Source organism: Oncorhynchus masou, chromosome 5 (genome assembly GCF_036934945.1).
Source record: "Oncorhynchus masou masou isolate Uvic2021 chromosome 5, UVic_Omas_1.1, whole genome shotgun sequence".
Taxonomy (NCBI): Eukaryota; Metazoa; Chordata; class Actinopteri; order Salmoniformes; family Salmonidae; genus Oncorhynchus; species Oncorhynchus masou.
The window spans coordinates 50,236,795-50,250,428 of record NC_088216.1 but is presented as its reverse complement, the minus strand read 5'-3'; the positions used below and the strand labels follow the sequence as shown (position 1 = coordinate 50,250,428).

The following is a 13,634-nucleotide window of genomic DNA, read 5'->3' as shown; positions in this document are numbered from 1 at the left end:
GCGTGTCTTTACAAGAACTATACAACAGTAAGAAGAGTCCATTTACTTAGGTTCTCTCATTCTAATGGAATGTTCTTACTCTGGTGACCGAGTGATACTATGTACTATATGTAACCTATTCAACAGAATAAGTCAACAGAGGAGAGATGCTTCAGATTGGGTAGTTTCATTATCAGGAACAAGTGCAATAGAAAGACCAAAGATCTATAATTATAGGACTAACTGGGATTTCATAAAGATAATGATTGAGAAACACTCATAGAGGACTTTGAATTCCCTTTGTTCACACACTAATGTGTGGAGATGCTTAATTCAAGGTACTTTTCTGTGAGGAATAACTGCAGAGAAGGACCAACGCCGCCTTGAAAAATATTAAAATAGACAAACAAAATAATTATTGACAAACTCGTTGTGAGATTTTAATTTCAGTTCCCTTTTTGTTATGCAGAAAACTTGTTGGCAGAGCTCCCAGTGTCTGTTCTGTGACAGATAGAATCTAAGATGACACACACCTGTCACAATCCCCACCCATCTCCAACCCACACCTCAGCTCTACTGTAGGGCAGCCACTTGGCAATAAAGCCCACAGCTCCAGAGGAACTCATTTCACTGTCAAGCTCTCTCTTTAACGGGTAAAATGTTATGGACTATATTTTTACTGCTCAATGGTTTGCTCGCTCTCGTCATTCTTTACTCTTCCCGCTCAAGGTAAATGTTCTTCATATTTCTGTTTGATTTGGATTGTTAAACAAGACATTGTAAATCAAGGACGTTATTTGAGTTTAAAAAGGATAGCCTGCAACATTTCAAGGATGAAGTCAATGTCGTTTGCTATAATTTAGTTTCTCTCTCTGATATTGAACATTTTGGTGAAAAAATTAACCAACGTCTCACATATTGTTTACTTAATCATTTACAAAGAAATGTACTTTCTATACAGAAATCAATTAATGAAAAAAATGTCAGGGTAAAAAATGCCTTACTGAACATACAGCATCGCTGAACGTGCAGGCTAGACCATTAACCTGGATTATCCAATTCTTCATGTAACCTTTCCCTAGACCATTCAAACCATTCAAACGCAGACCATTTCTTATACGGTACACATTGATTATGCCCTACTTCCTATTTCTACAGTGTATTACTAGCCTACGTTATGTCTGTATACATCAGCTCACACAGTTGACTGCTTTAGGGCATGTCCTTATGCCAACTGTAGAGCTACAACCAGTTGGTTTAGTTTGGGAGATGAAGTGATTTAACTCCTTTTATTGAACCGTGTTAATCTTGGTTGACAACTGTCTGTCTGTCTGTCTGTCTGTCTGTCTGTCTGTCTGTTTCTACCAGACAAAAAAATGAACCACCATTAGACAAAGGCTTCATTCCGTGGCTGGGTCATGCCCTGGAGTTTGGAAAAGATGCTGCAAAGTTTCTAACACGGATGAAACAAAAACATGGTGACATTTTTACGGTAGGAGTTCTCTATGCGTTTTTTTTGTACAAGCCAGTTTGCTAAAGCAGAAAAATATCCCTGCAGCAACAGGGAATGTAAGTTATGTGGAATTATAATTCATGGACATTTCTGTAGGGGTTGATAGATTTTTCCAAAGGGAAACAAACACAAGTCCAAAATGTCAAAGTGGAAATTACGAGCCGTTTTAAACCTCAAATACACTACAAGTTAAAACAATTCTGCATCGCAAGAAAGTTTGTCTGCAACAGGGTGATCAAATTAATATCAATCAATCAAATGTATTTATAAAGCCCTTCTTACATCAGCTGATGTCACAAAGCGCTGGACCCAGCCGAAAACCCCAAACAGCAAGCAATGCAGGTGTTGAAGCATGGTGGCTCGGAAAAACTCCCTAGAAAGGCCAGAACCTAGGAAGAAACCTATAGAGGAACCAGGCTATGAGGGGTGGCCAGTCCTCTTCTGGCTGTGCAGGGTGGAGATTATAACAGATTGGCCTGTTATAACAGATTATAACAGGCCAAGATGTTCAAACGTTCATAGATGGCCAGCAGGGTCAAATAATAATAATGACAGTGGTTGTCAAGGGTGCAACAGGTCAGCACCTCAGGAGTAAATGTCAGTTGGCTTTTCATAGCCAATCATTCAGAGTATCTCTACCGCTCCTGCTGTCTCTATAGAGTTAACAGCAGGTCTGGGACAGGTAGCACGTCTGGTGAAAAGGTCAGGGTTCCATAGCTACAGGCAGAACAGTTGATAATGGAGCAGCAGGTGTCCCCAGGTGGACTGGGGACAGCAAGGAGTCATCAGGCCAGGTAGTCCTGAGGCATGGTCCTAGGACTCAGGTCCTCCGATAGAGAGAGAGAGAGAAAGAAAGAAATAGAGAAAAAGAGAAAGAGAGAATTAGAGAGAGCATACTTAAATACACACAGGACACTGGATAAGACAGGAGAAATACTCCAAATATAACAGACTGACCCTAGCCCCCCGACACATAAACTACTGCAGCATAAATACTGGAGGCTGAGACAGGAGGGGTCGGGAGACACTGTGGCCCCGTCCGACGATACCCCCGGACAGGGCCAAACAGGCAGGATATAACCCCACCCACTTTACCAAAGCACAGCCCCCACACCACTAGAGGGATATCTTCAACCACCAACTTACCATCCTGAGACAAGGCAGAGTACAGCCCACAAAGATCTCCGACACGGCACAACCCAAGGGGGGCGCCAACCCGGACAGGAAGATCACGTTAGTGACTCAACCCACTCAAGTGACGCACCCCTCCTAGGGACGGCATGGAAGAGCACCAGTAAGCCAGTGACTCAGCCCCTGTAATAGGGTTAGAGTCAGAGAATCCCAGTGGAGAGAGGGGAAACGGCCAGGCAGGGACAGCAAGGGCGGTTCGTTGCTCCAGGCTTTTCCGTCACCTTCACACTCCTGGGCCAGACTGCACTCAATCATAGGACCTACTGTAGAGATGAGTCTTCAATAAAGACTTAAAGGTTGAGACCGAGTCCTCGTCTCTCACATGGATAGGCAGACCATTCCATAAAAATGGAGCTCTATAGGAGAAAGCCCTGCCTCCAGCAGTTTGCTTAGATATTCTAGGGACAGTACGGAGGCCTGCGTCTTGTGACCGTAGCGTACGTGTAGGTATGTATGGTAGGACCAAATCGGAAAATAGGTAGGAGCAAGCCCATGTAATGCTTTGTAGGTTAGCAGTAAAACCTTGAAATCAGCCCTTGCCTTAACAGGAAGCTAGTATAGAGAGGCTAGCACTGGAGTAATATGATCAATTTCTTTGGTTCTAAGTCAAGATTCTAGCAGCCGATACTATACTGTATCTGTACCTGAGTACCTTATCAATCTTCAACACATTCTTTATGTCTTTGTGACTGAGATATTAAGGGTTGCTGTGAACCTGGATAGGTTATTTTTCAAAAGCTTATTTCGTCTTTGTAGAGTGGTGCTATGTGCATCTCCTACTCACTACTCATTTAGCTTTCTCAAACAATCTCAAACACTTGTAATGTGTAATGTGACTACGACAGACATGTACAGACATGGCTGTGGCATTACCGTTTCAAATAATGTCTCCCAGGTGCGTGTTTGTGGTCGTTACATCACTGTGCTGCTGGATCCTAACTCCTATGACGCGGTCCTCGATGACAAAGTCTCTCTGGACTTCAGTCGCTACGCCCAGGTCCTGATGCAAAGGATCTTCAGCCTGAGACTACCCAATCACAACCCAGACACAGAGAGGGCCTGGATGGAACAGTAGGTGTTCTAGACCTGTATCCACATGACCTCATGCCTGACCTCACACACATCCACACCTGACCTCACACACATCCACACCTGTACACACACACCATCTTAATCCAATTCCGCTGGATCTACCTGTCCTTGTCAAGGACCATACCGTTTCTATTCTATTCTTTTCTATTACTGTAAATGGTATTGCGATGAGACATAATTTTCCACCAGAATAGATTACTTGTAAATTCATTTAATTCCCTGAGGTAACATGTTGTAGCAATAATTCGACCTCTCCATAAAATCCCTGTCCAGGCACTTCCAGGGCCCTAGCCTGGCCAGATTAAGCAGCACCATGCACCTCCACCTCCAGACACTGCTACGGGATGAGGAGAGGAGCTGTAGCCCAGCAGACTGGAGGCAGGATGGCCTCTTCAGCCTCTGTTACAGCTTGCTCTTCGGGTAAGAGCCAGAACCCAGAAACAAATTCTGTCTGGACTGGCCAGCTACTGTTCGTGTGTTTAACAGTCATCCTGCTCTTCAGGTTACATCAGACATTTCTCTGGGTCACTGGCCCGGGGGTTGATTTAGGCTCAAATGAAAATGAAAATTGCATAACTCTTACTCTAGACGTACTCTTACTCTAGAGTTAATGCTTCTTTCTGTCCTCGTAGGGCTGGGTATCTCACACTGTTCGGTGCAGAGAACAGCAACGATGTCACCGCACTCGCTACTGTCTACAAAGAGTTCCGCACGTTTGATGGTCTCCTCGCAAAACTGGCACGTTCAACCCTCAAGCAAGGTACATATACACGTATATACACGCATCTAATGCACGTGGTCGAACGTCACTTATATCAATACAGAATGGATCTATTCATACAATACGTTTCTGTCTCTCTGTACCTGTTTCTCTGTGTTCATGTGCGTGTCTCTGTGTGTGCCTGTGTCTCGGTGTACCTGTCACTCTGGTGCTATCTAGAACCTATAAGGATTCTTCGGCTGTCCCCATAGGATAACCCTTTGAATAACCTTTATGGTTCCAGATAGAACCTGTTTAGTTCCAGGTAGAAGCTTTTTGGGGTCCATGTAAAACCCTTTCCACAGAGGGTTCTACATGGAACCCTAAAGAGTTCTACCCGGAACCGGAACTGGAATCAAAAAGGGTTCTCCTATGGGGACAGCTGAAGAACCCTTTTGAACCCTTTTTTCTAAGAGTGTACCTGTCTCTCTCTGGGTGATCTTTCCTCTCAAACCTGTCTCTCTTTCTATGTTGCTAGAGGAGAAGAGGACAGCAAGCCTGTCCCAGGAGAGACTGTGGGAGCTGCTGTCCCCAGCGTGGCTGAGCAGAGGAAAGGGGTCAGAGAGCAGCTCCTGGCAGCAGAGTTACCTCAGCCATCTACAGACGGAAGGAGTGGACACGGAGATGCAGAGACGAGCCATGCTGCTTCAGCTCTGGGCCACCCAGGTAAGTGGGAAAGTCAAGAACACACCCTCACATGCACAGATGCAAGAGCATGTAAGAGCATGCACACACACACGCACACACACACACACACACACACACAAAAAAAAACACATGCAAGCACAGGCATACAAGCACGCACACACATGCACATGCACACACACACACACACACACACACACACACAAAAAAAAACACATGCAAGCACAGGCATACAAGCACGCACACACATGCACATGCACACACACACACACACACACACACACACACACACACACACACACACACACACACACACACACACACACACACACACACACACACACACACACACACACACACACACACACACACACACACACAGTGTTCTACCACACCTGGATGTCACTCTCATACCTTCTCTTCCTGTGTCCTCTTTAAGACCTGTGGCCCTGGCATGAATAAGTCCACAGGATTCTTCTCTCCCAGTGACTCATGACTTCCTTGTTGACACAGTTGACTCGTTATGTCATTATGTGAGAAGTAATGATTGTTAGGAATGTGACATCAGTTTCTATGAATGTGTTTTCATGTCACCTGGGCTTGTTTGGAGTTCTGTGTAAACTGATGTGGGACAATGGGTCCACACATTCCAGAACATTATTGAAAAAAGAAGAGTTGGCAGGTCGCCCAAACCAACCTGTCTAATTTCAGAATTAGATCAAATGTTAGGCCTACAGTACACAAATTGTAGGAGGATTTAGAAGGAAGTGGTATGCTATCAAATACATGAAACACATGGTTTCCATGTGTTTGATGCCATTCCATTTCTCCGGTTTTGCCATTATTATGAGCCGTCCTCCCCTAAGCAGCATCCACTGATTAAGATGTATCATCTGTAATAGACATCAATGAATATTGATGTCAAAATCCAATATAGATCACAGCAATGAAGCATTATCTAACTCTATATTTATGAGCTCCAGAGGCAGTTTAATAGCAGGCTCCTTGTGGCTTCCTGTCTCAAACCAATCCCAACAAATTGTTGTGAATGAGCTGCTGTTGCACTGTGTGGCCAGATGGGGGAGCTAGTGTAATGTCTGTCTGTCTGGTACCTGCCTTCACCACCAGCCTCGGAAAACAATAGAGCCACAGGTGTCATCTGTACCAGGCCTTCTCTGCTCCCTCTGGGACTTTGGCTGCTACTTTCAGCCTGGAGCATTGGAGGCCTAGTCGGCCCACTCAGACCAGGGGAGCAGGGAGAGAGTCCTTCGCCAAGATGGAGCCTCTCCCTCTGGGGACCTTGGCTCATCTGCCAGGCTCATCTGCCAGGCTAGGATAGGAGAGTGCAGCTAGTCCCTTAGCATCACTGTTCTCTGCGTATTAATGTCTTTTCTGGAACAGAGACTCACTGTTCCAGTCACAGACAATCAGACAGAGCCAATCACCACTGAAACGTATTAGAACTGAGGCTGAGTATAAGGAAGTGCCATGGAGAATATCTTCTGGTTGTTGTCTCTGTCACCACCAGTCGTACAGAGGTACTGTGGGCTTCCTCAGTAACAACACAATACTGAGTGAATCAGAGATGTCACTGAAATCAAACATGCCAAATGTAGTTTTTCCATCGCAGATGTTTAGTTCCATGCTCTCTGCATACAACAGACACAATCGCTAGATATTGCAAGAAAGTTATGAGAGCTTTATGTTTCTGGCTCTGTGTGTGTTGTTGTTGGGGATTGGAGTGGAGGCAGTTCCACAGTCCAGTGAATCTCTGAAACAGCCTGTCAGTGAGGCTCCAGTCCAATGTCAATATGCCTATGATGGACCCCAGGGAGCCTGTGTCACATTCAGCCCATCACACACCTGACTGCGGCTCTGCTTTCAACACAACTACACCAGTACACAGTGTACACACTCAGAGGAGTGGAGGAGGAGGTAAAGTTCCTTACCGTGTACACGTCTAATAGTGAATTCAATGGCAATTCAAAGTGTCTCAATCTGATTTTTTTTAAACACTATACATTGTCGGTAAGAACGTGCAGCATTTGAAATGGCTATTTCTACTGCAACACTTCGACTGTAACCCAGCAAACTGGGACCACAAGAGATGAAGCCTCACACAGTTTGTGTAGCCTAGTGTCTGTCGTAACGGATCTGTGACGGGACAGGCCAGGGAGTCAACCAGAGATCCATTGGACCTGGTCTTCATCTTGCATTAGCCCTGGTTGTCAGTCGATCGGTGAAGACCTGGCCTGCAAGGGGGTGAGGAGAGAAGCTCCCTGAGCCCACTGCAATTATTGGCTGACAGGTTCAGACAGACGTCTCTCAGCCCTGTCTACACAGCCCTGACAGCTCTGATGGCTCCTCACTGCTCCTCAGATCACTACAGTACAGTACAGCAGTATCACGATGCAGGGTGGGATACAAAAAAAGAGAGAGAAAATAAAAGTAAAGTGAGACTGAAAGAAAGAGAGATTTAGATGTGTCTAAACCCGCTTCCATTTTCCCCTGGGGGCTTCTGCAGCGTGTTCACACAGCGTGCTCTATAACTGCAAGGTATCTACCTCATCATGCTCGGTAATGCGTTCACTGTCTTTGACGGACTGAGAGTGAGCATTGTATACTCTGTAACTGCCAAACTGTGAGTCGATGTTGTGTTGTTCCATTCCAGGGTAACGCTGGGCCTGCTGCTTTCTGGCTTCTGAGTTTCCTGCTCACGCACCCCGAGGCCATGAGAGCTGTGAGGAAGGAGATCAGAGGCCTGCGTCTACAGGAGGACGGCTCTCTACAGCGACACCCTCTGGACACACTGGAGCACCACAGCACACCTGTGTTCAGTAAGCGCTCAAACAACCTCCTCTATTATTCACTCACACTCTCTTCCACCTCGGGGCTCTCAAGGCTCTGCCTGTCCAGCCAAAGACATGCAGTGAAATATTGAACCAAAGCTCATCTGAACTGTGTGGATCAACAGAGTGAAAAAATGAAAGAATCAGAGAGCCGAATGAGTAAAGATTGATAAATATTGTTTTGTTTTTTTAGCTGTGGTTGATTAAGGTTAACGTTTGCTTGCCACAGGGTGATATTAGAACATATTCTTGTGATCCATAGCATTCCAGAAGGACATACCTATAGTTTTATGATTGTGTAGTCTGGTGGCAGATCAGTTTGTGCTGTATAACGCCTACGGTTGTTCAAATCAAATCAAATGTTATTTGGCACATGCGCCGAATACAACAGGTGTAGACTTGACAGTGAAATGCTTACTTATAAGCCCTTAACCAACAATGCAGTTTTAACAACAACAAAAAAACATCAAAAAACAAATCAAAATATCAAATAATTATAGAGCAGCAGTAAAATAACAACAGCGGAGCTATATACAGGGGGTACCGATACAGAGTCAATGTTGAGGCTATAAACAGGGGGTACCGGTACAGAGTCAATGTGGAGGCTATATACAGGGGGTACCGGTACAGAGTCAATGTGGAGGCTATATACAGGGGGTACCGGTACAGAGTCAATGTGGAGGCTAAATACAGGGGGTACCGGTACAGAGTCAATGTGGAAGCTATATACAGGGGGTACCGGTACAGAGTCAATGTGGAGGCTATACACAGGGGGTACCGGTACAGAGTCAATGTGGAGGCTATATACAGGGGGTACCGGTACAGAGTCAATGTGGAGGTTATATACAGGGGGTACCGGTACAGAGTCAATGTGGAGGCTATATACAGGGGATACCGGTACAGAGTCAATGTGCAGGTTATATACAGGGGGTACCGGTATAGAGTCAATGTGGAGGCTATATACAGGGGGTACCGGTACAGAGTCAATGTGGAGGCTATATACAGGGGGTACCGGTACAGAGTCAATGTGGAGGCTATATACAGGGGGTACCGGTACAGAGTCAATGTGGAGGCTAAATACAGGGGGTACCAGTACAGAGTCAATGTGGAAGCTATATACAGGGGGTACCGGTACAGAGTCAATGTGGAGGCTATAGACTGGGGGTACCGGTACAGAGTCAATGTGGAGGCTATATACAGGGGGTACCGGTACAGAGTCAATGTGGAGGTTATATACAGGGGGTACCGGTACAGAGTCAATGTGGAGGCTATATACAGGGGATACCGGTACAGAGTCAATGTGCAGGTTATATACAGGGGTACCGGTATAGAGTCAATGTGGAGGCTATATACAGGGGGTACCAGTACAGAGTCAATGTGGAGGCTATATACAGGGGGTACCGGTACAGAGTCAATGTGGAGGCTATATACAGGGGGTACCGGTACAGAGTCAATGTGGAGGCTATATACAGGGGGTACCGGTATAGAATCAATGTGGAGGCTATATACAGGGGGTACCGGTACAGAGTCAATGTGGAGGTTATATACAGGGGGTACCTTTACAGAGTCAATGTGGAGGCTATATACAAGGGGTACCGGTACAGAGTCAATGCGGAGGCTATATACAGGGGGTACCGGTACAGAGTCAATGTGGAGGCTATATACAGGGGGTACCGGTACAGAGTCAATGTGGAGGCTATATACAGGGGGTACCGGTACAGAGTCAATGTGGAGGCTATATACAAGGGGTAGCGGTACAGAGTCACTGTGGAGGCTATATACAGGGGGTACCGGTACAGAGTCAATGTGGAGGCTATATACAGGGGGTACCAGTACAGAGTCAATGTGGAGGCTATATACAGGGGGTACCAGTACAGAGTCAATGTGGAGGTTATATACAGGGGGGGCCGGTACAGAGTCAATGTAGAGGCAATATACAGGGGGTACCGGTACAGAGTCAATATGGAGGCTATATACAGGGGGTACCAGTACAGAGTCAATGTGGAGGCTACATACAGGGGGTACCGGTACAGAGTCAATGTGGAGGCTATATACAGGGGGTACCAGTACAGAGTCAATGTGGAGGCTATATACAGGGGGTACAGGTACAGAGTCAATGTGGAGGCTATATACAGGGGGTACCGGTACAGAGTCAATGTGGAGGTTATATACAGGGGGTCCCGTTACAGTGTCAATGTTGAGGCTAGATACAGGGGGTACAGGTACAGAGTCAATGTGGAGGCTATATACAGGGGGTACCGGTACAGAGTCAATGTGCAGGGGCACCGGTTAGTTGAGGTAATATGTACATGTAGGTATGTATATGTAGGTATGTATATGTACATGTAGGTACATGTAGGTACATGTAGGTAGAATTATTAAGGTGACTATGCATAGATAATAACAGAGAGTAGCTGCAGCGTAAAAGAGGGTACTGAAAATAGTCTGGGTAGCCATTTGATTAGATGTTCAGGAGTCTTATGGCTTGGGGTTAGAAGCCGTTTAGAAGCCTCATGGACCTAGACTTGGCGTTCCGTTACAACTTGCCGTGCTGTAGCAGAGAGAACAGTCTATGAGTAGGGTGGTTAGAGTCTTTGACAAATCTTAGGGCTTTGCTCTGACACCACCTGGTATAGAGGTCCTGGATGGCAGGAAGCTTGGCCTCGGTAATGTACTGGGCCGTACGCACTACCCTCTGTAGGCCAAGCAGTTGCCATACCAGGCAGTGAAGCAACCCGTCAGGATGCTCTCGATGGTGTAGCTGAGGATCTGAACCTTTTGAGGATCTGAGGACCCATGCCAAATCTTTTCAGTCTCCTGAGTGGGAATAGGTTTTGTCATGCCCTCTTTACGACTGTTTAGGTGTGCTTGGGCCATTTTAGTTTGTTGGTGATGTGGATGCCAAGGAACTTGAAGCTCTCAATCTGCTCCACTACAGCCCTGTCGATTCGAATGGGGGCGTGCTCGGCCCTCCTTTTCCTGTAGTCCACAAAAATCTTCTTTGTCTTGATCACGTTGAGGGAAAGGTTGTTGGCTTGCACCACCCAGCCAGGTCTCTAATCTCCTCCCTATAGGCTTTCTCGTCGTTGTCGGTGATCAGGCCTACCTCTGTTGTGTCATCGGCAAACTTAATGATGGTGTTGGAGTCGTGCCTGGCCGTGCAGTCATTAGTGAACAGGGATTACAGCATAGGACTGAGCAGGAACCCTGAGGGGCCCCCGTGTTGTGGATCAGCATGGTGGATGTGTTGTTACCTACCCTCACCACCTGTGGGCGGCCCGTCAGCAAGTCCAGAATCCAGTTGCAGAGGGAGGTGTTTAGTCCAAGGGTCCTTAGCTTAGTGATGAGCTTTGAGGGCTGTATGGTGTTGAACGCTGTGCAATGAATAGCATTCTCACATAGGTTTTCCTTTTGTCCAGGTGTGAAAGGGCAGTGTGGAGTGCAATAGAGATTGTGTCATCTGTGGATTGGTTGGGGCGGTATGCAAATTTGAGTGGGTCTAGGTTTTCTGGGATAATGGTGTTGATCTCAGCATTGACCATCCTTTCAAAGCACTTCATGGCTACAGATGTGAGTGCTACGGGTCGGTAGTTGTTTAGGCAGGTTACCTTAGCGTTCTTGGGCACAGGGACTATGGTGGTCTGCTTGGTATTACAGACTCAGACAGGGAGAGGTTGAAAATGTCAGTGAAGACAATTGCCAGTTGGTCAGCGTATGCTCAGAGTACATGTCCCGGTAATCCGTCTGAACCTACGACCTTGTGAATGTTGACCAGCTGTCAACCGTTGGAGTTGGCTTTACAACACAAACAGATCTGGCACAAGGGTAGTGATTATGATTATTGAAGGTGAATGATTATTCACAGGATTATTCACATGCACCCGGCAGCCACCCCTCTGACATCATACTTATTGTCCCTCCAATCACAGACAGTGTTCTGAGTGAGACCCTGCGTCTGACCGCTGCTGCCCTCATCACCAGAGAGGTGGTCCAGGACAAGACCCTTTGTCTGGCCAGTGGACAGGCATACCACCTCAGACAGGGGGACAGGGTGTGTATGTTCCCCTTCCTCAGCCCTCAGATGGACCCCCAGATACACCACGATCCACAGGTAATACAACTGTTACCTGACAAAGACCCAGTTGATGTTGAAATATTGTCTGAATAAATGGAACACCTGCCAGTGTACAGATTTCTTTTAGTTTTAGATTACTGTTCAGTCTAATCCAGCACCTGAGACAAAGGCTTTTACGAATGTGTGCCTACAAGCCATAGACTGTTCTCTCTTGCAGGAAGTCTGACACCAACAGGCTCCTGAACAGCTTCTATCCCGAGCCATAAGACTGATAATTAGCTAACAAAATGGCCACACAGAATCTGAATTGACCGTTGTAATTTTATTTTTGCACTGTCTCTTTGCACACTCACAGGAACATACACACTCACGCACACTGACACCCCAACACAAACATAACATGCACACACACGCATGCACGCACACACTCACATACATTCATCATTTAGGATGCTGCTGCTGTTTATTATACATCCTGTTGCCGAGTCACCTTACCCCTATACCTTTCTACCTCTTATCACTCCAGTATCCCTGCACATCGTCAATATGGTACTGGAACTAACGCTGTAACTGACCCTGTTTATAGCTTACTTTCTTTCTCCTGTTATTCTTATTTCTTATTTTTATTTTTTTGTGTGATTTTGTTCTACCTTGCTATTTTTAGTACTACACTAATAACCACGTTTCCATCCAAAGTTTTCATGCGAGCAAACGCAAAATCAAGACGGCTGTAATGGAAACAGGAAGTTACGGTACCATTTTAAAAAGGCCAACAGGTATAGAGGTCCTGGATGGCAGGAAGCCATTTGTTATGTTACAGCCTTATTCAGAAATGGATTCAATAGTTCTTCACTCATCAATCTACACAAAATATCCCATAATGACAAAGGAAAATCCATTTTTGCAAAAAAAAAAAACAGGAATATTACATTTACATAAGTATTCCGACAGTTTACTCAGTACTTTGTTGAAACACCTTTGGCAGCGATTATAGCCTTGAGTCTTCTTGTGTAATGTGCTACAAGCTTGGCACACCTGTATTTGGGAAGTTTCTCCCATTCTTCTCTGCAGATCCTCTCAAGTTCTGTCAGGTTGGAGGGGAGCGTCGCTGCACAGCTATTTTCAGGCCTCTCTAGAGATGTTCATTTCCGGGCTCTGGCTGGGCCATTCAAAGACATTTAGAGACTTGTCCCAAAGCCTCTCCTGCGTTGTCTTGGCTGTGTACTTAGGGTCATTGTCCTGTTGGAAGGTGAACCTTCACCCCAGTCTGAGGTCCTCAAGGATCTCTCTGTACTTTTCTCTATTCATCTTTCCGTCTATCCTGACTAGTCTCCCAGACTCTGCCACTGAAAAACATCCCCACAGCATGATGCTGTCACCACCATGCTTCACTGTGGGGATGGTGCCAGGTTTCCTCCAGACGTTACGCTTGGCATTCAGGCCAAAGAGTTCAATCTTGGTTTCATCTGACCAGAGAATCTTGTCCTCTAGGTGCCTTTTGGCAAACTCCAAGGGTGTTGTCATGTGCCT

At 46.0% G+C, this 13,634-nt stretch overlaps 1 protein-coding gene across 2 annotated transcripts in view; it reads left to right on the top strand.

Moving 5' to 3' along the window:
• The first annotated feature begins 449 nt into the window (after positions 1-449).
• The window catches only part of ptgis (prostaglandin I2 (prostacyclin) synthase), a 22,503-nt gene continuing 9,318 nt past the window's right edge, over positions 450-13,634 (top strand). Inside the window, exons 1-8 of one of the 2 annotated variants that reach the window (XM_064965866.1) lie at positions 450-708; positions 1,348-1,471; positions 3,579-3,754; positions 4,049-4,195; positions 4,408-4,535; positions 5,014-5,201; positions 7,852-8,017; positions 11,959-12,140. In XM_064965866.1, coding sequence (XP_064821938.1) covers positions 638-708; positions 1,348-1,471; positions 3,579-3,754; positions 4,049-4,195; positions 4,408-4,535; positions 5,014-5,201; positions 7,852-8,017; positions 11,959-12,140 — 1,182 coding nt within the window. In that variant the 5' untranslated portion in view covers positions 450-637. The remainder of the gene's footprint in view (positions 709-1,347; positions 1,472-3,578; positions 3,755-4,048; positions 4,196-4,407; positions 4,536-5,013; positions 5,202-7,851; positions 8,018-11,958; positions 12,141-13,634) is intronic. The other variant, XM_064965867.1, reaches the window with a different exon arrangement.